This window comes from Carassius auratus, unplaced genomic scaffold, assembly GCF_003368295.1.
Source record: "Carassius auratus strain Wakin unplaced genomic scaffold, ASM336829v1 scaf_tig00000876, whole genome shotgun sequence".
NCBI classification, from domain to species: domain Eukaryota; kingdom Metazoa; phylum Chordata; class Actinopteri; order Cypriniformes; family Cyprinidae; genus Carassius; species Carassius auratus.
In genome coordinates, this window is record NW_020523328.1 from 629,703 (window position 1) to 650,505 (window position 20,803).

Below are 20,803 nucleotides of genomic sequence, written 5' to 3' on the forward strand. Positions count from 1 at the left end.
AAAAACTGTACATACTACACCACACAAAACATATACCCTGAAATCAAGATTGAATCAATATACCCGTTTCAACCAATATTTTAATGAATCCAAGATAGCCAAGCTTTCCTAAACCACGACTGTAAGGTTTCCATTACGCTTTTCATATGACGGCAAGATGTTTACTATAAATTATAATATAAATTATTTCAATATCGTTTAAACGTGTTTGCTTAACATCGAAATGCAGATTATTAAGCTATTGGTAGGTCATCTCAGAAACATGCACAAACTAAACACATAACCATGCGTCTCGCGCATATGAGAAAATAACACGACAAACTTTCACTAATGACCCTCTGCGCGTATTATTACCTTCTTGTTTTGTCCTGCTCAAGCAAATCTCCCAAAGAGAGTGAATAAGAGCGAGCCTCTTCAAACTTGAGTCAGATTGTGACCTCGACGCGGAGACAGAAGTGTTCTGCAGCGGTTAGTTGGGGTTTAGGACAGATGCTCCTCGCATGAATATCTCCATTGGCTCAGCATCACTTACTTCGCCCTCCCCTGAACGCTCAGCAGCGCTGATCCAGTCCCTACCTCCTCCTTACTTTGACAGACAAAGTGAACAACAAACACGTATAGATTTATTTTACATCTTTTTATGTAGGCGAAATTAAATGTCTTTTCGAGATTGGTTGTGCAGAATAAATTAGACACTTTATATAATCTTATGTTATTATCTGCAATAACTTGTTACTAAAATATCTTCATTAATATCTGATTTGTTGGTACAGTTGACCTTATTTAATAAATTCACTTTTAAATGTCTTTGTGCTCTGTTTTACCCTCATCATTACAATCTCTCTGTGCTCGTGAAGCATAACCAGAAAAGAAACACGTGTTGTCATTAGAATGCGTGATGTGGAATTTCGAAATGAAGAATTGGTGATACTGTTGCGATCCTCCCTCGAACCCTCCTGTGCCTAGCATGCTCCGACTTTTATAACAAATGACAGGGGTTATGGGGGTGCTGTGAGTGACAGCCTCACTAACGAAGTGCATCAGTGCAAGCTGTTTTTGTAACACTACTGCCCCCTTTTGGTATTCAGTAATATTGTCACACCTTTTACTCGAGTGGGTAATTTTAGGATAGGTTCATAGCCACAAAAAAAAGGGAAAGATGCAATTCATGGTGTCACACTCAACTGGAAATTGTGTGTGTGTTCTCTGTGTAAATTTCCTAGTAGAGGGTACATTACAGTATGCAGACAAATTTCTTACAAATAATCATTCATGTATTTGGAACCACAAGCGAAGTGTGACTTAATTAAGAGCAAAGCAGATGAATCAGTCATGGGTCTGTGTCCTAGGAAATGGGAGTATAATGTAAACCTTCACATTATTTTCGAGTCATTAGGCAAGAACACAATACTCCTAGCTGTGCTATGGCCTAAAAGCAAGTTGTACTACGCTTAAAATGTGGACTAATTATGCAACAGTACCCCATTTAGCCTGTAATGAGAAATCTTTGACTACCACAAAGACAATTAATAAGTAAAACACACATTGAGGTAATGAGTTCAAATGAAAGTGTATTTGTGAAACAGATAAAGCAGCATATACAGAAAAATAAACAGGTAGCTAAAGTATTCACCTTTAAGAAAAGGACTGCACATGTAAATTCATAAACTAATTCATAAGCATTGTGTAAAAGACATTTCAAGAGAAGAAAGTGAATAGTCTCTGTTGCCCTGCTAACTGTTTACACAAGCAATGACAGGTCTTATTGTTACAATATAGTGAATGCAGTGAATAGACCTTCAGTCGCTCTGAAGAACAGCTGGGTCTTGCACACTAACAAAGACAGAGATCCACATGAACATACTCACAGACATCAACACACACACACACACACACACACACACACACACACACACACACACACACTAACACACACTCAGACTATTCAGTGTAACTAATTATGACTCTCCTCACTGCATCCTTGGTCAACTCGATAGATTGATCTCATTTGTAGATTCTCCTGAGGAGGAATTACTGCCCGTTGTCTCCAATCGATCACCTCTGCAGACACTCTGTGTGAGTTCACTGCTGAGCTGAAGACAGGAGGTCAGCAGGAGGAACTGAATGATCGAGTCAAACGTTTCTGGCAGGCCAACACAAACATCTTAAACACAAAGAAAAAGCAAGAAAGAATCATCAGTGTCTAAAAAGCTGTATTTCATAACATTATTTGATAGCATATAGACTATTTAACATATAATCATGTTAAAATAAATATTGAACATGTCACTAATATTTCTAAAGGTGCTGTTGACTTGAAATTTTCACCAGTAGGTAACAACCCAAGTAATCCATACATACAAAGAAAACAAAACAAATAAGTTCAGAAATTAAGTTATGCATAATAAAGTGGAACTACACATGGAAAAGTACTGAACACATGAAGAAAGGGAGGAGCAAAAAGACATGGAAAAACAAGACACCAGCTGAAATCTATCAGTAATTAGAAAGCAATCCTGCCCTTTGTACATGGAAATTAATATTAGCTGGTTCAATCCCAACACCTACAGTGCCAGGATGATGAAGATGAAACAAGGGTGAACATTTCAGCAAGACAAAGATCCCAAACACAGCAAAGAAAACTCTCAAATGGTTTCAGAAAAAGAAAATAAAGCTTTATGGCCCAGCCAATCACCTGACTTGAATCCAATAGAAAATAATAACTAAAGATCAGAGTTCATAGAAGAGACCGTCAGGACCTTCAAGACTGAAGACTCTGTGGAAGAATGAGCCAAAATCACACCTGAGCAGTGCATGCGACTATTTTATTTCTGAACTTGTTTGTTTCATTTTATTTATGTATGGATTGCTTGGGTTGTTACCGACACTTGGTGAAAATTTGATGTCGGCAGTACCTTCAGAAATATATTTACTGGGATAAATAGTGACATGTTCAATACGTATTTTACATGGTGTGTGTGTGTGCTACAATGGTTCATTCCAAAGTGCTTTTATTACGTTTTAAAAATATATAATATAAAATTTACATAAGAAAAAAAACCCCGAAATAAACAGGATTTTGAATTATATGTATAAAACCAACCAGTAAAGAAAAGAAAGCCTTACTTTTTACTCAGTTCTCACAGTAATATGATAACTAGTATGTTTCCCATTAAACACTTATAAACACTGGGCTGATATTCAGTAAGTTTGTGACATATGCAAGTGCTTCCATCTACTGGTTGTTTATATGAATAACCTATTTGACTTCAACGTCTACGTAATTCTAATATATTAATTAAATACGGTAAATACGTTTATTAGTTTTTTCTTATGATTTTGAAACAAAATATTTTTGGAAACACACACACATACAGGAAAACAATGCGAAAAGATCTTGTCAGCACTCTCCAGAAAACAAACAAAACAACAATACCTTACTTCCGCCTATGTCCTGCTAAAGCGCGCGTTTAATAGAAAATTGTAAATTTTCACTCAAATGGACGTTTCCGTTTAACGTTTGTGAGATTTGACAACTTGAAATGTATTCTTCTACAGCTGGCTAACGTTTTTCACAAAGACTAATCTAAGTAATTTAAATGGTTTGTCCTCACAGAAAATGTAAGACTGCCATGGAATCCAGAGCTTCTCTCTTTCAGTTAATTTCCCACACATTCAGCATTTCACGAGCCCACATCCTGTGAGTGTGGAGTAGATCTACTGTGCAAAGCTGTCTCCAGTCATTTTCTGGAATACTGTAAGACATATCAGTGGGTTTGGTCTTGTGTGGGAGTACTCTGTGCTTTTGTCAGTGTGACTGCTGCCAGCTATCTATGCCATGTGTCAGTGTTTCTGAAGAGATGCCACCCTAACAGAATGACACTCTATAAAAACAAACATCTTAATTCCATTTCACACTTTTAGATTTGTCACATGCTGTGACTGATTATCTTACCATGACTCCAAGATCCATTATATTCTAAAACATTATGCATGCATGGGCTCCTTTTATACCCATCCAGTTTTACTAAAAAGCCTGGACAAATGAACTGAAGGTAGATGCCATTAGGTAATTATATTAAAAATTATCTTAGGTTTGTCTCCAGCTAAGCGATCCATTAGATGGAAGAATGGACAGATAGATAGATGTTCATCTAATCAAATGAATCTGGGACTGTGGTAAAATGACAGATATTAAAATCATTTCAGATGGACTAGATGATGATAGTGTGCCAAAGACACCTGGAGAAAAACACAAACAAACTGAGATCAATTCAGTGTGACAGCAGTCAGCTCCCTCAGGACCACCAGGACAACCGACAACAGCTGTCAAACACCGCCTGGCAGCGGAGATGAGGGGGAGTCAAAGATGTGGTTTCTAAGCTGACTGGTACCTCATGCTATGCAAAAAAAAAAAAAAAATATCTCTCTCATCCAAGTCCAAATGTTTTGATGATTTTCATGAAATGTAAGACAAGACAAACGCACAGCATCCTAAATCCTGTTAAGAGATGTGCTCTGTGGGGGAATATTGAAGCGGAAAAAGACAAATCCAGAGGGGATTAAAGGAACCAAACAATTGGAGAGAGAGAAAGAGAGAGTGAGAGAAAGATAGAAAGAGAGAGCCGTATCGGGAATAATCACAACGTGAGAGGGAGAGACGTGAGGCGGTGCTTTGAATAGGAAGCAGAGGCAAGGATGGGAAGAGATTAGTGCTGCACTCTGTGGGCTCATCACTCAATGAAAGGACACTCTGGAAACAACAAGAGCACTCAGCTGCAGGAGAACCGGGAAAGGTGCAAGTTTGGTTTTAGGGATATATTAAACTTACTGGAAAACGCTTTGGACTTTCTGGATGCTTTCAGATCAGGATAATCTGTTTCAACAACTTCTAACCATGGATTGTTCCAGCAAAGTAAGATCAGAGAAACCGGATCTAAGAAGGTTCTGAGTGACTTTTCTGGTAGGCTTTCCTGTGCATGTTGTGCTAATAGAGTAGGTAAACCATGTAAAACATTAATTTTAAAGACATCTATTAATGGCATACTGTTTTATTCGAAGTCCGTTCCATGCCACAGATACTGCACATCTGCATCTGCATGGCCATCTGTGAAATATTGAAAGACGCGACAGATGTAAAACAACCTTTCTAGGATTTAAGAGCAGAAGGCTTCCTGTATCAACTGAGCTGGCGCTGTTCCTAGTGTAATCCTTTTTATGTGCAGCCAAAAGAATGACTTCTACATCTTGTGTGGTTTTGATCTCACTCTTGGTTCGGCTCTCGGGGGCTATTTGTCCTCAAGGCTGCCTGTGCATCTCTGACATACTGAACTGTGGCTCCTCAGGTCTGGATAGATTCCCTAACCCGCTTCCATTCACAACTTCTGTCCTGGACCTCAGTCATAACAGACTAACATGGCTGGCAGCCGGCAGCTTCTACGGGCTCCCAAGGCTGCATACTTTGCATATGTCCCACAACCGCATCTCCTTGCTCAGCCCGGGAGCTTTCCATAACATCAGCAGTCTTCGATACCTGGACCTCTCTTCCAACAAATTGCAGGTGGTGGGCAAGCATCACTTCCAGGACCTGCCAGCCTTGGAGGTGCTGTTGCTGTACAACAATCGTCTAACCCGCGTGGAGAGCAACACCCTAATGGGGCTCAGCAGTCTGAGGAAGGTTTACTTCAGCCTCAACCAGATCACAGACTTCCCGTTCTTCTCGATTCGTAAGCACAGCCACCCCGACCTGGTTACACTGGACCTCTCCTCAAACCGCCTGTTCCGTTTGCCTATAGATGACATTGTAGTGTTGCCCGCTGCAGTGCAAAAAGGCCTGTTCCTGCACAACAACAGTCTGGAGTGCGATTGCTCTTTGTACCGCATGTTTTGGCACTGGGAGCAGAAGGGATATCCAAGTGTGAAAGACTACAAGGATGTCTACAAGTGTCTGATGTACGGTGAGCCTCAAATCTCAATTAACTTTCTGCGCTCTGCACACTTCTTTGAGAACTGTACCATTGGGAAGATGATATCCCTGATATCTCCGAAGGCTGATAAAGTTGTTTACGAGGGTGAACAAGTGAGACTGGACTGCACCGGATCCCTAAACGCAGAAGACCTGTCTTACAGCTGGATCATTCCTCACCAAGAAAACATCTCTCAGCTGATCCACAACGGATCTCTACGTCTCAATCAAGATGGTAGCTTGGATATTCTAGCTGCCCAGTCCCTAGATTCGGGGGTCTACCAGTGCACTGCTGTGGACAACTCGAGGATGATCAATGAATCACGAGAAGTGAATTTAACGGTGGTAGCCCAGCGTGCCATGGAGGAGCCGTTCAACACAGGCTACACCACTCTTCTGGGATGTGTGGTGACCCTTGTCCTCATATTGATGTATCTGTATTTAACCCCATGTCGTTGTGGTTGCTGCAAACCTCCTCCTCCCTCTCCGGGGATCTCAAACTTTGGGGAAGACCGCTGCACTCTGGCCTCTATCTTTGCGGCTCCTTCAACCGATCGAGTCAAGAGCAAGGCTCAGTCCGACAGGCACGTGGTGTTCCTCGAGCCACTCGTGACAGGGAAAAATGGCCATCCGAAAGCTGCATGTGTTGTTGAACAGCCTACAATTGAATGGGACACAGAAAACTTCATAATTAGAGAAAGAAAGGACTGTTAGTAGCAAATTTGTGACTTGAAATCCCACAGAACTGCTTAAGCCTGTTTGAACCATAGGGACAAGCAGCACAAATTAATCTGTCATAATTCCCTAATAAATTATTTTGGTCCTCAGATTTAGAGGGTGTCTCCTGTCTCACAGTATGAAGTGATCCATTTGTTTACGCTGAATGCGTGGGACTGCACTGCTAGTAATGCACTGAAAATCTAAAGCAGTGAATGTATCATTTTTAAGACTCGAGCATGTGTATTTTCAAGGTTTGAAAGAAGCACAAGTTTGCTCTATAAATCTCAACAAAATAATCTGATTGTCATGACAACAGCAACATTTAAGATGTCTCTAATGTAGTGTTTTATTTGCGCAGAACAAACGTTGAATCAGAGCTGCCTTTGATTCTTGTATGTGGAGCACATCTATCAGCTGGCAATGACCACAAGCTCTTCTTGCAAGGTTTTTCAGAAAGATAAACCACTGCCCTTTGAAGGTAGTCAAAACCATCTAGGTGCTGCTGAATTTATACTGTAAGCAGTCATTAATTTAAAGATGGGACAACAGAAGGCATTCTGGACCCATTGAAGACTGAGGTTCAATCTCTGCAGTTGTAAAGTAATTACCATTGAATAAAGCTAATCCTTTGTCAAGAAAACATGGTGGTAAAGTTAGGTGCAGAACTATGACGCAACACCAAGCAGTTGCGAAAAGTCAATAACTCCACAACTCAAAGGGGAGATGTGATAAATGAAGAAGAAAAAGTGAAGGCAATGTAGTGATGTCTGTTTATGTGTGATATTATTCATCTCTGCACTTTGCATCAAGCAAATCGCTCTTTCATTAAAGGGATGTACTATGGGAGAGGATTAACACCCCTGCCAGAATTTTCCCTCCCACACCGTGCACAGTATGCAAAGTAAAAGCAAAATATGAAAATGAAAGAGCACCATGGCAAAGGTGCAGAGTTAATCCATGCAGCCCATTTCCAGATGTGATCAGATTTATCTGCAGCAACCCGATTTAACATTCGTAATTCGTCGACATGTGTTCCCTGGCTGTTCATCTGTTGTGCAGTCCTGCCAAATGAAATGTTACCAGATCTACTCTATAATATAGGAGTATATGTATATATATATATATATAAAGCACACCTATGTGATCATGCACAATAATTTCTCATTAGATCACACTCTCTTTAAGTTTATCCAAACCTGTACATCCTTAAACATCAAAACAGCATTTTTAAAAACTGAACAATTATTTAGACTTGCCAAACAGACTGACCGATCTCATCAACAAACTCATATCTGATATACTCAAATCAAGATATATATAACATTGACTGTCTCATTCCAGCCTTGCCTTTTTGCTGTGTTTGTAATACTAGTGTTGTTTTGAGAGATGACCATAGGTCAGATTTAGCAGAATTCACTTTGGGGCAAAACTAGGCACTCCAGCAATTTTTCAGCCTTTCCTTAATCCTTTAATCTTTTTTTTCCCCTCCTCTCTCTCATGTGGGTATGCTTTGGACTTCTATTACCTACAAACCTATACTGAACTCAGGTGGAGATGTATGAAGAATGCATGTGCTTTCAAAATGTAAACTGGTGAGCCACATGAAGAATTGTGCAGAATACACATTTCCAAACCATGCAAAAGAGCTGTTTAAACAGACATAGTGAAATATGCCTGATCATTTTAAAACATGCTTTTAACATTGCACTTTCAACAGCCAATTTTGGAATAAAAAGCCAGATCTTCTATTAACAGAGAAAAGCACGAAGAAACTCACATAATCCAGGTTGGATTCAAGAAATAGCATAAAAAAAGTGTTTTGAACAAAATCTTACGCATTGTTTTCAGAGACATAGTCATTTATCTGGTAAATAGTAACATTTGTGAAATGCCCTGAGGTATTTTCTACAAAACTTCAGCTAACCATATTCATGTATGTCATGTACAAAGGGCAAATTCAGATTCAGTTTTGAAATCAAGATGCATAATCTTCATAATATAATTGAACACATTAAATTGTTCTTTTTTGACAAGAAACATAAGCCCCTTTAGAAAACTGCATCAGCATCAGGACAGCAGAATCAATTAGGAAATTATGCCCTCTGCTGGCTGGCTGTAAAACCATTAGTTTCAATGGTGTCAATGCACACATATAAACAACTCTGGCATTGATCAACCTCATTGGAAAAGAAAACCTGTAACCATTTTTATATAGCATCATAAATAACTGTACATATACAAAGAGTTCACACATTCTCAACTGCGAGTTAATACTGGACACAATATCACAATGTTTGATACAACCTTGTTTTAATAGAACTGTACAACCAAGAATGAAAAAAAAAATGCTAAAATGAAGAATGACTCACTTTTTCTCTTTAAAAAAATATTGTCTGCTTTTTGCTCCTTGTTCACAAACCATTTCCTTGTTGAAAATCCGAACGAAAAGTATTGACAAAAATGAAACATTGAAAGGCAATTACATTTCTTGGCAATATAAATATAGTGGTATGAACAAGGTTTTTCAAACATCTGGTTTAGGAAGAGCATTACTGACAACAGTGAAAATCTGGCCAATGTCTGAGTCACCAATCTCAGTCATACAAAACCAGATTTCAATTTTTTGTGTTTTTATTTCAGATGATGGTATTTTGATTTGATGTGCTCTTAATGTTAAATATGTACAATCCTAATGCCAGTAGTCTATAGGGCATCCCTATGGCATTTAGTTATAGGTGTAGTCCGAATAGTAGTCTGACCGACCACCCCCTCCCCTCCCAGGGGGATAACCCCAGTTACAGGATGGGCCCCCTCTCATGTGACCCCGACCCGGTCTAGATCTCATGGGATGTGGCGGTACTCCTCGACCCCTGAAACCACCACGCATCATATCAGGATGTCCCCCTCTGGGATTGTACATGCTATTGTTGTGTCCTCCTCGGCACAAGGCTCTCATTGGGGCTCCAGGGATGGGTAAGAGTCCTCTGCTGGCAGTGCCGCCCCTGGTGGGAGGGGCCTGACTGCCGCCCCGACTTTCAGAGGAAGAGTTCACTGGAGTTCTGCTGCCTTGGCCACATGAGGTTGAACTACCCAGTGCACCTCCTTTCTCTCCACTAGCCTCCTGTTGGAGAACTTTAGAAGTTGCTGAAGTAGGGGCACCTTCTTCCTCTTGTCCACGAGCGGTTTCGCTCTCAGTGGCTCCTACCCATGATCTATCAGCAGGCTTTGCGGCCTCAGCTTGGGTGGAAGGTAGAGCCCCGAATCCTGCCCCACTCTGTCCAGCCGCGTAACCCTGCTGGGCTCCTGCTGTAGGACCCCAGCCGAAAAGCGGTGGAATAGGGGGAATTGGGGTGAGGGCTGGAAAAAGAGTAGTATCTGGATAGGAAGGAAAAGTGGTGTGAAGAGAGGACAAGGAAGAAGCAGTGGATGAGGAAGCAGACTCTACACCTATCTTAGCAGTTTGAGAGCCAGCAAGTCCTAACTGGTTAGCAGTGCTTGCCGCTGCCACCCCAGGCACTCCCACGCTGTCAGGAATGGGTAAGGACTGTCCAGGCGGCTGAAGAGAGGTGGCTGATTCCGGAATAGAAGGCACCTCCACTGAGCTAACTGGGGGCTGAGGGAGGGAAAGGGGAATGGTGAGTGGTTGAGGAACTGGTATGGTGGAGGTGTTTGTTGGAGTTTGGGTCCCAGGAGGAGCAACAGTTTGGCTGTAATCTGATCCCCTGGAGGCCACGCTAACTGGAGACGAATATGCCGAGGACATATGATACGCGGGAGAACCAGAGTAAGGGCTCCACTGTGCCGAGCTGGAACACAGGTAGCTCTGGTGGGGGTTCACACCGAAACTGGCCAGGGTGTCCTCTACTTCAGGCATAGAGGTGCTCTCCTGACTGGCAGCTTTATATTGAGCGATGGCAGACTTCAGAGCTGCATAATCAGTGGAGATAGAGCCCTGGATAGGGTAGGCGGAAGGGTTAGGTGGTACAAGTGGATCACTAATGGGGTCCACACAGGGTTGGTCAGGGAGGGGAGGACGAAATCCATCGGTCTGGGGTGGAGGGGGCTGAGGTGCCTGCGGTTCCTTAAGGTCATTTTCAGGCTGAATGGACGTCTCTGTGATAATGGGCATGTCATCTTCAGAGTCTATTGACATGTCATCCTCATCTCGAACCGCATCAGGCTCCACTGAGCAGTCAAAGAGAAGATAGTGTCAAAACTGAAATCTCTCATTTCTTCGGAATTTTGTCAGGAAAAGTAAAGGACTTTTGTTTTTACCTGGTTCAGGTAGGGCAGCCACTGCTACTTCTTCCGGGACACTGATCAAACTCTGGAAGTTGTTCATGATGTCATTCATACCTGCAACGATGACTCCACTACCGGAGAACTGGGAGAATGTTTCATCGTGCTTTTCTGTTTACGAACACAGCAAAAACAAACTTCAACTTAACACACACCAACATTCATATACACCAGAACTTCAACTAGACCTGCTTCACGTACCTGTGAGGAAAATGATGTGTCGAAGCTGTGTGTGCTGAGCTTGCAGCTTGACCAGACAGTCCAAATCAGGAGCCTGCCTAGATGGAGTGTCACACTCGTGATAAGGCAGAAACTCCACCAGGTGTTTCTTCTGGTAGGTCGTCAGCAGGTTCAACAGATCCAGCGCCTCAGTGTTTAACCTGTGAAAGGGAGGATGTGTGAGATTTCAGAGACTAGGACTCTGTCAGGATTGGCAAAACACATGAATCGGTTTGTCTCTAACCTGCTGAGCTCTTTGAGCTTCTTCTGAGTCTTACAGTGCACCTTCCACTTCCAAGGTGAGCCCTGTTCTTCCAGGAACTTGAGAAATCCCTGTAGCTTCTCTGTAAACATAAATGGCAATGTGTAAAGTCTCAATCTTTTCTTGCATATTGTAACCATTTGAATTAAAAAAACAAATACAAAAGCAGTTCCGAATGCAAGGACTGTTTTGTAATAAAGGGGTGGTTTTAAAGCAGATATATATCTCCAGAGAGGTCATTTCATCGGAAGATCAAGCTACTGTGTTTCATTTGAAAATTATCCATTTAAAACATTAAAAAAAAGATATATGCATAGATGAATCACTCTCAAAATCATTAAGATGCATTTAGAAACTAGAGTGCATTTCCATTTCATGCAGTCTTTAAAGGAAACACTACAACTATACACATTCACACTTGAAGGGGGGGCTCTTTTCAACAAGCTGGTGCCTGAAGATTTTGTAAACCCCTCTACAATCTACCTTTAGCTCTCACCTAGTGTTATATTGTCAGGGTTGAGAATGAGCTCATCCGACACAATGAGTCCTCCAGACACGAAAAGCTCATTGTAAGTGCGATTTTTCACATCATCCAGGCTGTCCACTCCAGCAAAGTAAACTGTGGGCAATTTCTTCAGAGACACCAGTGCTGGAATCTAAATGGAGAATGGAGGGAGCAATGCCTTAAAACAGATGCTTCTGAGTTTGTTTCCTACAACTAATAAACTAGTTATAAAACACGGAGTTAGAGTAGTGAGTTATTAAGTACCTTATGTACATGAGCGGCTATATCCTCATTCTGAATAATGATCATGAACTTCTGCTGACTTTTACTCTCCAGGTAACTCTGAGGGTTGCAATCAATATTGCCAAGGCTGCGTAAATATTCCTGTAAAACCAAACAAATGAGGTTAAAGATAAGGTGTTTCAAAGGTTGGTCAAATGTATCGGGCCACACTGAACATTCTGACACTTCATATTTTCAGACCTTGATCTCAGTGCAGAGTTCGCTTTCCTCATCTCCTCTTTGAATGTAAAACTTGACTGCGTTTTTCTGCATGATCTCCATCAGTGTGCACAAAACATCAGGCTTGATTTGCCCAATAACGTTGCCTCCCACAGTGCTTGAGGTTCCTGCATGAGTAGGCTCTGAGGGAATCTCTGGGACTGGAGCAACTGGAGGTTGACTGGCACTTCCAGATGATGGGGAGCACACAGGATTTTCCACGACATCTGTACTCTTGGGGTCAGCTGATTTTTCTGCTGAAAACAGGTGGACCTCTTTGACAGTGCCGAGGCGACGCTTGCTTGAAGGAGGAGGTTTGAGGGTAGCTTGCGGCTTGCTCGACACAGCCTGAGACTTAGGCACTGGAGATGATGTTTTAGTGTGAGGATGAACAGGAGGTGAGGGCAGCATGGGTTGGGCAGGAGCTGGCATGGCAGAAGGGGGCGGAGCAGGTGGCAAGGGGGCGGGCACTGGGGCAACAGCAGGTGGTGAGACAACAGCCACCGGTTGTACAGATGCCATGGGAGCCCTGATCAAATGGTTCATCTTTTCACAGAGTGTGTTAACGTAGCTCTGCACAGGCATTGATGAGACATATTTGGATACAAAAGGTGAGAATGCAGAGCTTGACCATTTAGCCTGATCCTCACATCGCGGCAAAGGAGGCTGATGGTTGTAAATTATACGTTGGGCCTCCATCAGATTCTGGACCCCAGTGCAGAGGTTCTGGAACTCACTGTCGAGGATAGTGTCAACTACTTTCTGTGTAGAGTGTACCTGCTTCTCCACTCCACTCAAACAAGGCTCACCAACACCCTCTAAAGCTAAAAACAGAATATGGACATTAGTTTGGTAAATATATCATTTAAATTATACATGTATACATGAAAGAATGCATATTTAAAATCAAAATTTAAAACACACATTACATTAAGTATAATGATATGGTTGATTCGATTAAATGTTATACACCGTTTAAAAGTTTGGATTATTTCTAAAGAAAGTATTGCTTTTGTTCAGGAGAAATGCAGGCAAGGACGGACCTCTGGTGGACGTTCTCCAGAGAGGGAGGCTCTGATGTGGGGTTTCTGGTTGACGGGAGGGCTGCTGCTCCAGAATGGATGAAGGACTGTACACATCCATACTGCTCCTGCTGCAGGCCATCTGCTCCTAAACACACATACTACAGGTTAGCAAAACCAACGATTGAGTATAGCATTAGATATGTCATGAGGAACCCTCCACACCTCCAAGTAATCCTGGTTAACCGGCTCTTCTTCAGCACGCAGGTCAAGATCACAGTGGGCGGCTGAGTCACTGGGGTCGTGTCTCTCTGTGCTTTTAGGCAGCACTGCAGGCTGGCTGCTGGCAGTGTTAGAGTTCTGGGCCATCCTGTTGAGCGTGCTGAGGAAGAGTTTAAGCAAGGCATGTGTGTCCCGGAGGGTGGGACTCTGAGTCACGCGCTCCCGCAGGTCCGTGTCACACAGCCCCATGCTGTCCATCACCACTAAGAGAAAAGAAAAACAGATCATGTCTCTGAGCACCTGCAGTCACACTCTATTGTGTGAGTAGATACAGCACCTACTCTCTCATTAGGGACAAATAAAAACAGTATTCATATGTATGTCTAGAACTTTTTTTTTTTCCTAAAGCTGTATTATGCTTTTTCATTCATAATCACCTGGTATATAAAATGTTTTTTTCTTAAATTGAGACTATGCTTTTGGAAAAATGTAAAGATAAAAATAAAAAATAAAAACCTTTGGAAATAAGGATCGTTGTCCTATATGACATATTTGTTATGAAAGAAAATTGTTGCAAATAATATATAATTTTCTTTATTATTTTATTGTATTTTTTGTTAATATTTTAGAAATATATTTAATATAATTTTAAAGCAGAGCCTAATAAAACTGTACTTTTACAACTTTTCCAGTCCTTTCGAAATTTCACATCAAGGGTTTCCAGAATCATGTTGTACATTCCTTTACATTAGTTCAGCGCAGACTCACCTCTTCCTGGTTCTCCATTCAGCAAATCCATCCTTAGGTACTTGCTCACGCCCCCAGGACCTTCACTCTCCAGCCTCCTCTTCAAGCCAGCAGCGTCCCAGTCCTCTTCTCTTTCAGGCCCCTCGTCCTTGCCCAAAGTCCGCTTATGTAACTGTATCAGCTTTAGTAATTTTTCCATCTTTTCTTTGTCATACTCTCCCTGTGGCCTCTGAGCGCCGCCATTAGACTGAGAAACCCCAATCGTGCTGCTACTCGGCACCTGTCTATCCGACCCTCCCCAGTCTGAGACAGGACTGTACTCTTCTGCACCTGCTGGGGGAGACGCTGCCCCCTGTTGGCTGTCCACCAGACCCTGCTGCAGTGCTTCCACGGGCAGCTGGAACTGTCCCGGACCATATATGTAAGAGTTCAGTGCCACATCCATATTCTTAGGACGGGGAGCCTGGTGTTGGTTAGTCCGGTCATCCAAACTGTGCCGGTACTCTGCTATGTGGAAAGGCCGTAAGACACCTTGCTCTTTCTGGTTGAGGTAGTCCAGCGCCTGATGTTTCAGCCCCGCCGCGAGCTCTTTGGGTGGATTGGCACGCAGCTTGAAGAGGCCATGATGCAGGGCAGGTATAAAATTATCTAGCTGATGGCTGATTGGGTCTTTAGGCTCTAATGGAACAAGAGGGTCCTCATCTACACCAGAGTTCTTCAAAACTAAAAAGCAAAAGAAGAAATCAGTGAAAGTAAATAACTGAAGAGAAAATCTAAAGAAACTTCCATAAATAAACATAAGAGAGACACTTACTCAACCTCGAGGTGATTCTTTGCTCTTGAAATACAAAAAGCGCCAGCAAAACCCTGTCATTTCTTCCTCGCCGGTCTATAAAGAAACAAAAAACAGACGGCCTCTGTTATTCCACACTGTCAGTGTCACATATGGGGTTAAAAGCTGTGCATAAACGTACCGGTGGTAGTGTGCAACTGAGAAGACGAAAGGAGGAAGAGAAATCCTTTGTCTATCAATGGCTTCACCAAAACCTAGAGTGAAGAGTTTAATTATAGCACGACTATAATAAAACACGGGCAGTTTAAATTCTGCATGTCAGATCAGTGACACAGATTCTATGAACAGACTGAAGACATGGTATACAGGAGGGGAGAGGGTTGGCAGTGACGCCCTGCTAGAGTAAAGCTGTGGACATTAATTCAATAAAGCGTAAAGTGGGCTGTGAATGAGCTCACCATTCGTTCTCTCTCAAGCCGGTGCAACAGCCCCGACAGACTGTTTTCCTGTTTACTCCTCCCAATGACCTCATACAGGCTGCAGTACATCCCACACTTAAATGCTGAAAAATACCACAGCACACTGTCACGTCAATACTGATTCATCAAATGTTGTGCTGAAAAGCATCACTGGAACTCAATACTCATCCTACCCTCTCGCGATCCACTGTACGCTTCCCACGACAGCAGAATGGGCGGGATCTTTCTCTTTACTTGATCGAGATGCATAGCCGTATTAATGTCAAGCTTGTCTGGGCTGAAAATAAAACCAAAACAAATAAGGGATTTAAAAAACAATGCACCGAATTGGTGTCAAACTTTATTAGCGCAAAGAAAGGAGACTCACAGTTTAAGTGGAAGGTGAGGGAGACTTGAAGACCGGATGTACACTTGATGGACCTCTTCGCCCTTATTCACCAGCGAGCCACTCCAAACCGTATATCTTCGCCGAACTAAAGCAAAAAATGAAGTAATAATGCAATAAGTTGAATAAAATTCCAATCTGATCATTATGTTAGACTGCTATGAAGAAAAAAACCAAGTTGTACCTCTTTGCCCTTCATGTAACGTGCTGTTCAATCTACTAAAAGAGGAAAAAAACATTTAAAATTGAAATTAAACCACAACAGATTATAATACTTCTTCAGTGGTCTTATTTATACCTGTGTGTGGCTGTGGCTGACTCTTTTCCTTTGAACTGAAAAGACACAACCGCATATGGCAACACATGCCTGGGCCTTGACCTGAGCTCCTCAAATGCAAATTCATAGAAGTATTGCTGGAATAAAACACAGAGGGAAATCACACGTCATCTATCTGTAAGAAGAATACAAAACAAAATACTGAAAACTAAACGAAACACTCACCTGAGTGTGCTCAAAGGCCCTATAGGACAATAATGAGGTCACTTTGCTGGCATTTTTGAAGACATGACTGTCATATTTAAGGGTCGGCTCAAGATTGTTTTTGGGCATGTTGTCAAATATTGTCTTCACTTTACCCTGCAGAATAAGACAAAAGGTCACTACTGTTTTTTGAAACCATTGTGACATCGTGTGTTATAAATACAAAGCAGTCCCTCAAAGTCTGTCAATAACTTACCTTCATGGTTTTAAATATGATTATGTCTCCAGCAGCACCCACTTCAAATGGATTCATTTGTAACAAATCTGAGTATTTTGAGAGGTAAACCCCTAAAAAGAAATAGAAAAAGCAGCAATCAAGGGTATGGGAGTTACTTGGGGCGACATTCCTGCGAGCCACAAACAGCCTTGGGTTAATCCCAAGAAATTCACTCTGTCTCTGCACAGAGCATACTATGTTTAATAAGATTAAATATTTGCAGAAACGATTTCATTTCACCAGTTAAAGCAACCCTAGTCACATTCACAAGATGCTAGTCTTGTGAAAACACACAGCAGCAGCTTCATTAAACCATACAAAGATAATCGTGAATCAGAAATCTGCTGATCACTAAGCCAAGAACAAAATTAATATTATGTTGCTTCCAAAACCACAAACATGCTCTGAAAATAGAAAATAGTAATAGGGGTGACCAATATAAAAAACAGATGTTAATTTACAAAATGTTTATCCATGCAAAAACGAACGTCTGTAGCGAGTTTGGGTCATTGACATTTATTTGGCCCAGCGATCACAAGGAACTGTGGAGCAGTGGTCTTTCTGGCCCTGTCCAATTCAACTACTCCAAACCACAAGATCAAGTGACCAGAGTCCTCCCAGGGAAATGATTACAGCCAAACAGATATAAACAGACTCTTCAGAAGTGCTCACCTTTAACAGGGCTTCCCAGATTGTTGATCCGCGAATGTCCCACAGAAAGACCCTTTTCGCAGATCCAGTGAGCCTGGAAAAGTCCAGCAGATATTACTTCGATTATAGTTGTGCTTTTGACCAAGACTATCACTATAAGACGCCATTTAAAACCTTCTCAAATCGCAGGCTTACAGAATTATTAATCTCACATTTCCAGTTTCATGTTACACTGTATGTCCTGATAAATAATTAGACAAGACGACGAGACATTGCGTCATCTAGCTGTTAAATCTAAACTTAAAGTTGAATTTCAGAGAGGGAGCCATAGTCTCATAATGAAGTATAATCAGTTTAAATCAGAACAATGCTTGCTCTGCTATATTTGATTGCAAGTACTGATAACGTCTAACTACTGTGGCAGTTGTATAGTAAATGCATTACAAACCTTATTCCTCTCAGGCAGCAGAAAAGCATATGATTCGGCAAGTTCTGCCTCTGTCCTGCCATTCTGCTTCAGTTCCCTTTTCTTCTCGATGAACTATGAAAAAGACACAAATCATATCATTATTTGATTCACTGGAAACAGCCCTCAAATGGCCCGAGGACATTTTCAATCATCTAGTTTTTAACAATCAAGCAACCAAAAATACTGTTCACCAGCATCTACTGATTAAGTTCTCTCAGCGCTCACCTCTTTCTCCAGGAGCTCGTTGCGAATGAGAGACGCTTTGGTGTAGGTGAAAGTCCCACGAGACGTGGCGTCCAAGTAGAACGTGGACAGAAGCTTCACAACTTCCTCAAACTCTCTGGATTCTGGAGACAAGTGCTGGAGGAGGCCTGAAGGACAATCACATAAGGGGGAAAGAAAATTAGTGTCGTTTTATTTTAATTCAAACACATAGTTGAGTCATAAACTTTTCAACACGCCATACATCTTGCAGTTTAGTGCATTAAATGGGTTTTTCAATACCTTGCGGTGATATATTGAAATGCACATTAAATAATCCTGCCGAAATTTCATAATATTTACTAAAAAAAAATTATAATGTTTATAATCAATAAGCAAAATCATCGAATAATTTGGAACTCATCAATCAATTCGGTCAATTAACGCCCATTATAGCCAAACAAATTAGCTTTTTCGATTGACTAATAAAAACAAAAAAAATAACGGCATAAACTGGAGTTTAAAGTGCAGTTTAGAAAACATGATATAACATTAGAACACCAACAAACAGAAAAAAACTTGCACTAATTCCAGCAAATGCCAAAGTGAAAGCTGTAATGCAACTACTACAAACACCTCCCAGCTTAGTACTTTCGATTTCATTGAAGCAGCGCTTTTCGGTTTAAAGATTGGTAATATCTTTGTCTTCTGCTATAAGGAAATAAATAGTAAGGGAAAGAATGGATCTGTGTGTCCTAATAAGGCTGGTTGTACAGGACTGACAGGTGTTTCTAACCGTCGTGCGTAAAGACTGACGGGAGAAACGCACTGGTCAACGGGACACTGCTGCCATTGATGAGGAGGGAAGAAGCGTGTCCTGTGGGGTGCAGCTCTGTGTGGTGAGGGAGGAAGAGTGGAGCCAGATAGAAAACCAATGACACCGGCCTCCGTGAGGTTTACAACCGTGGGACGAAAATGCATCGTGTCTTTGAGGTGTGCGTTAAACGACTCGCGCGGGCGCGTGAAACGAATCCTCACGTGCTGCTCGAGGTTGCACAAGAGCGCACGACTTTATTTCCTGCAGCTCTGAGCTGTGCAACAACTTAGCTAAAATGCATTTAATACCAGTGGTGCGTTATATAGATCCCCCGTTTGCTTATCAAAACAGCTCTATTAATTTGACCCAAAAGGGTAAGCAGCAAGCTTTTAGCGAAGTTGCAGGCTATGAAACAGAAACAGTGCATTTCGGGAATGGCAGTAACATGGTAACGTTAGTGGCGGTAGCAATGGGACACACAACCTTTCCGCTCCTTGATTTTCCTCGGAATCTGAAAGCTCCTCCTTGGCAGCTCCTCGGTCGACCGCGGGAGTGTCGAGGGAGAACCGCCGCAGTTTTTTAGGTCTGCCAGTCCTGCCTTCCGTCGCTCAGAAGCATCTTGTTCAGACATTTGCTCGTCTTCACATCCAGCTTGATCGCCATTTTGCTTGGATGTGGCCGTGCTAGAGGCTGACAACAATTGTTTCTTGCTATCGCCATCCTCCAAGGTTAGGCCGCCGGCTTTGCTGCTCTCCTTGTCGATTTTTCTCTCCTGGCTGAAATTGCTAGCCATTTTTCGGACCAGCGGTCACCTCGTCAGCTGGAGATGAAGTTGGTTTCAGTGCCGCTTCACGGAGTAATTCTCCTTCTCAACCAGCCTCCGCCATTATGCCTGTGACGTATGCTCTTCCCCACCACTGCAAAACTCTGGCGTCACTCTGTTTACCTTCACGCGGCCTGACGCCCCCCAGCGGCGCTGCTGTGAACTGCACAGCGTCTAGACGTCACGACGGTGAGCTCTGATCGCTGCATGGCGCGTGAGAGCAACTCCACAGAGTGCCAAGAACGAATCATTCAACATTATCAACAGTTTGGGGAAAGTCACCTAGAATCACCACGAGCCCTTTGTGCTCAGTTATGTCATTTAACCTAGCAATGATCACATGAGTTCAAAACATGAATCAAATGACTGATGCATTGATTAGCCTACATAATAAACAAGCATTATTTAAATCATATATTTACAGCTCATGTACATTGGGGTCCACTGTTTATAATAGCAATATTTTCGGCATAGTAATTTATGCTGAAAATAAATTCCGCAGAACATAGAAGAACTCCACTAGTTTGTGTGAAACCTTGGAATCATTATGTCCTCCAGCATGATTTGAGATGATCCAAATTGCATCTTGGGCTTCTGTGGAAGAACATCTGAACATGTACAAATAGTTTTGTTTTACTTTTTGAATTAGCCATAATCCTAAACCATATATTTCCACATTTAAATGGATAGTTTAACCAAAAATTTCTGTTTAAAAAAATCTGTCATCATTTAGTCACCCTCAAGTTGTTCCAAACCTGTATGAGTTTCTTTCTTCTGTTGAACACACACACACACACACACACACACACACACACACACACACACACACACACAACAGATAGTTTGTTGAATGTAACCAAACAGTTGCTGGTAGCCATTGAATCACAGGTTTTCAGCACTGTGTCTCTATTATTTTTATATATCTCTATTATTATTATTATTATTATTATTATTATTATTATTTA

At 41.8% G+C, this 20,803-nt stretch overlaps 3 protein-coding genes across 5 annotated transcripts in view; 1 reads left to right on the forward strand and 2 right to left on the reverse strand.

Annotated features, from left to right (window-relative positions):
* LOC113069135 (kelch domain-containing protein 8B-like) overlaps positions 1–610 on the reverse strand; it is a 100,971-nt gene extending 100,361 nt beyond the window's left edge. For both annotated transcript variants that reach the window (XM_026242130.1, XM_026242129.1), the window contains exon 1: positions 355–610. The gene's annotated coding sequence lies outside the window, so the exon portion shown is untranslated. The remainder of the gene's footprint in view (positions 1–354) is intronic.
* A 2,907-nt stretch (positions 611–3,517) lies between these two features.
* On the forward strand, positions 3,518–7,042 carry LOC113069136 (amphoterin-induced protein 3). Its single transcript, XM_026242132.1, has one exon. It carries the CDS (start codon positions 5,234–5,236, stop codon positions 6,677–6,679), a length of 1,446 nt encoding a protein of 481 aa, XP_026097917.1. The 5' UTR covers positions 3,518–5,233; the 3' UTR covers positions 6,680–7,042.
* Positions 7,043–8,523: 1,481 nt separating this feature from the next.
* On the reverse strand, positions 8,524–20,141 carry tasorb (transcription activation suppressor b). Of its 2 annotated transcripts, none has more exons than XM_026242134.1 (23): positions 19,499–20,141; positions 18,223–18,368; positions 17,977–18,069; positions 17,550–17,622; positions 16,857–16,948; positions 16,622–16,756; positions 16,418–16,533; positions 16,304–16,335; positions 16,102–16,207; positions 15,908–16,011; positions 15,714–15,817; positions 15,437–15,509; positions 15,277–15,351; positions 14,484–15,185; positions 13,719–13,978; positions 13,515–13,641; positions 12,454–13,295; positions 12,235–12,354; positions 11,962–12,121; positions 11,448–11,547; positions 11,186–11,364; positions 10,961–11,095; positions 8,524–10,870 (listed from the first exon to the last, which is right to left on the reverse strand). In XM_026242134.1, exons 1-23 carry the CDS (start codon positions 19,806–19,808, stop codon positions 9,411–9,413), a joined length of 5,544 nt encoding a protein of 1,847 aa, XP_026097919.1. In that variant the 5' UTR covers positions 19,809–20,141; the 3' UTR covers positions 8,524–9,410. The 2 variants fall into 2 exon arrangements, with proteins under 2 accessions (XP_026097919.1, XP_026097918.1); XM_026242133.1 differs by having other exon boundaries at positions 16,304–16,338; positions 19,499–20,137.
* Positions 20,142–20,803: the final 662 nt, after the last annotated feature.

Bases quoted from the DNA above. Each gene is read 5' to 3' on its own strand.
- LOC113069136 (XM_026242132.1), top strand. From the start codon at position 5,234: ATGACTTCTACATCTTGTGTGGTTTTGATCTCACTCTTGGTTCGGCTC.
- tasorb (XM_026242133.1), bottom strand. From the start codon at position 19,808: ATGGCTAGCAATTTCAGCCAGGAGAGAAAAATCGACAAGGAGAGCAGC. The intron at 17,623-17,976 runs GTTTGTAATGCA...GGACTTTTCCAG, and splicing joins TGCTGCCTGAGAGGAATAAG to GCTCACTGGATCTGCGAAAA. The intron at 13,979-14,483 runs GTGAGTCTGCGC...CTTTTCTCTTAG, and splicing joins GAATGGAGAACCAGGAAGAG to TGGTGATGGACAGCATGGGG.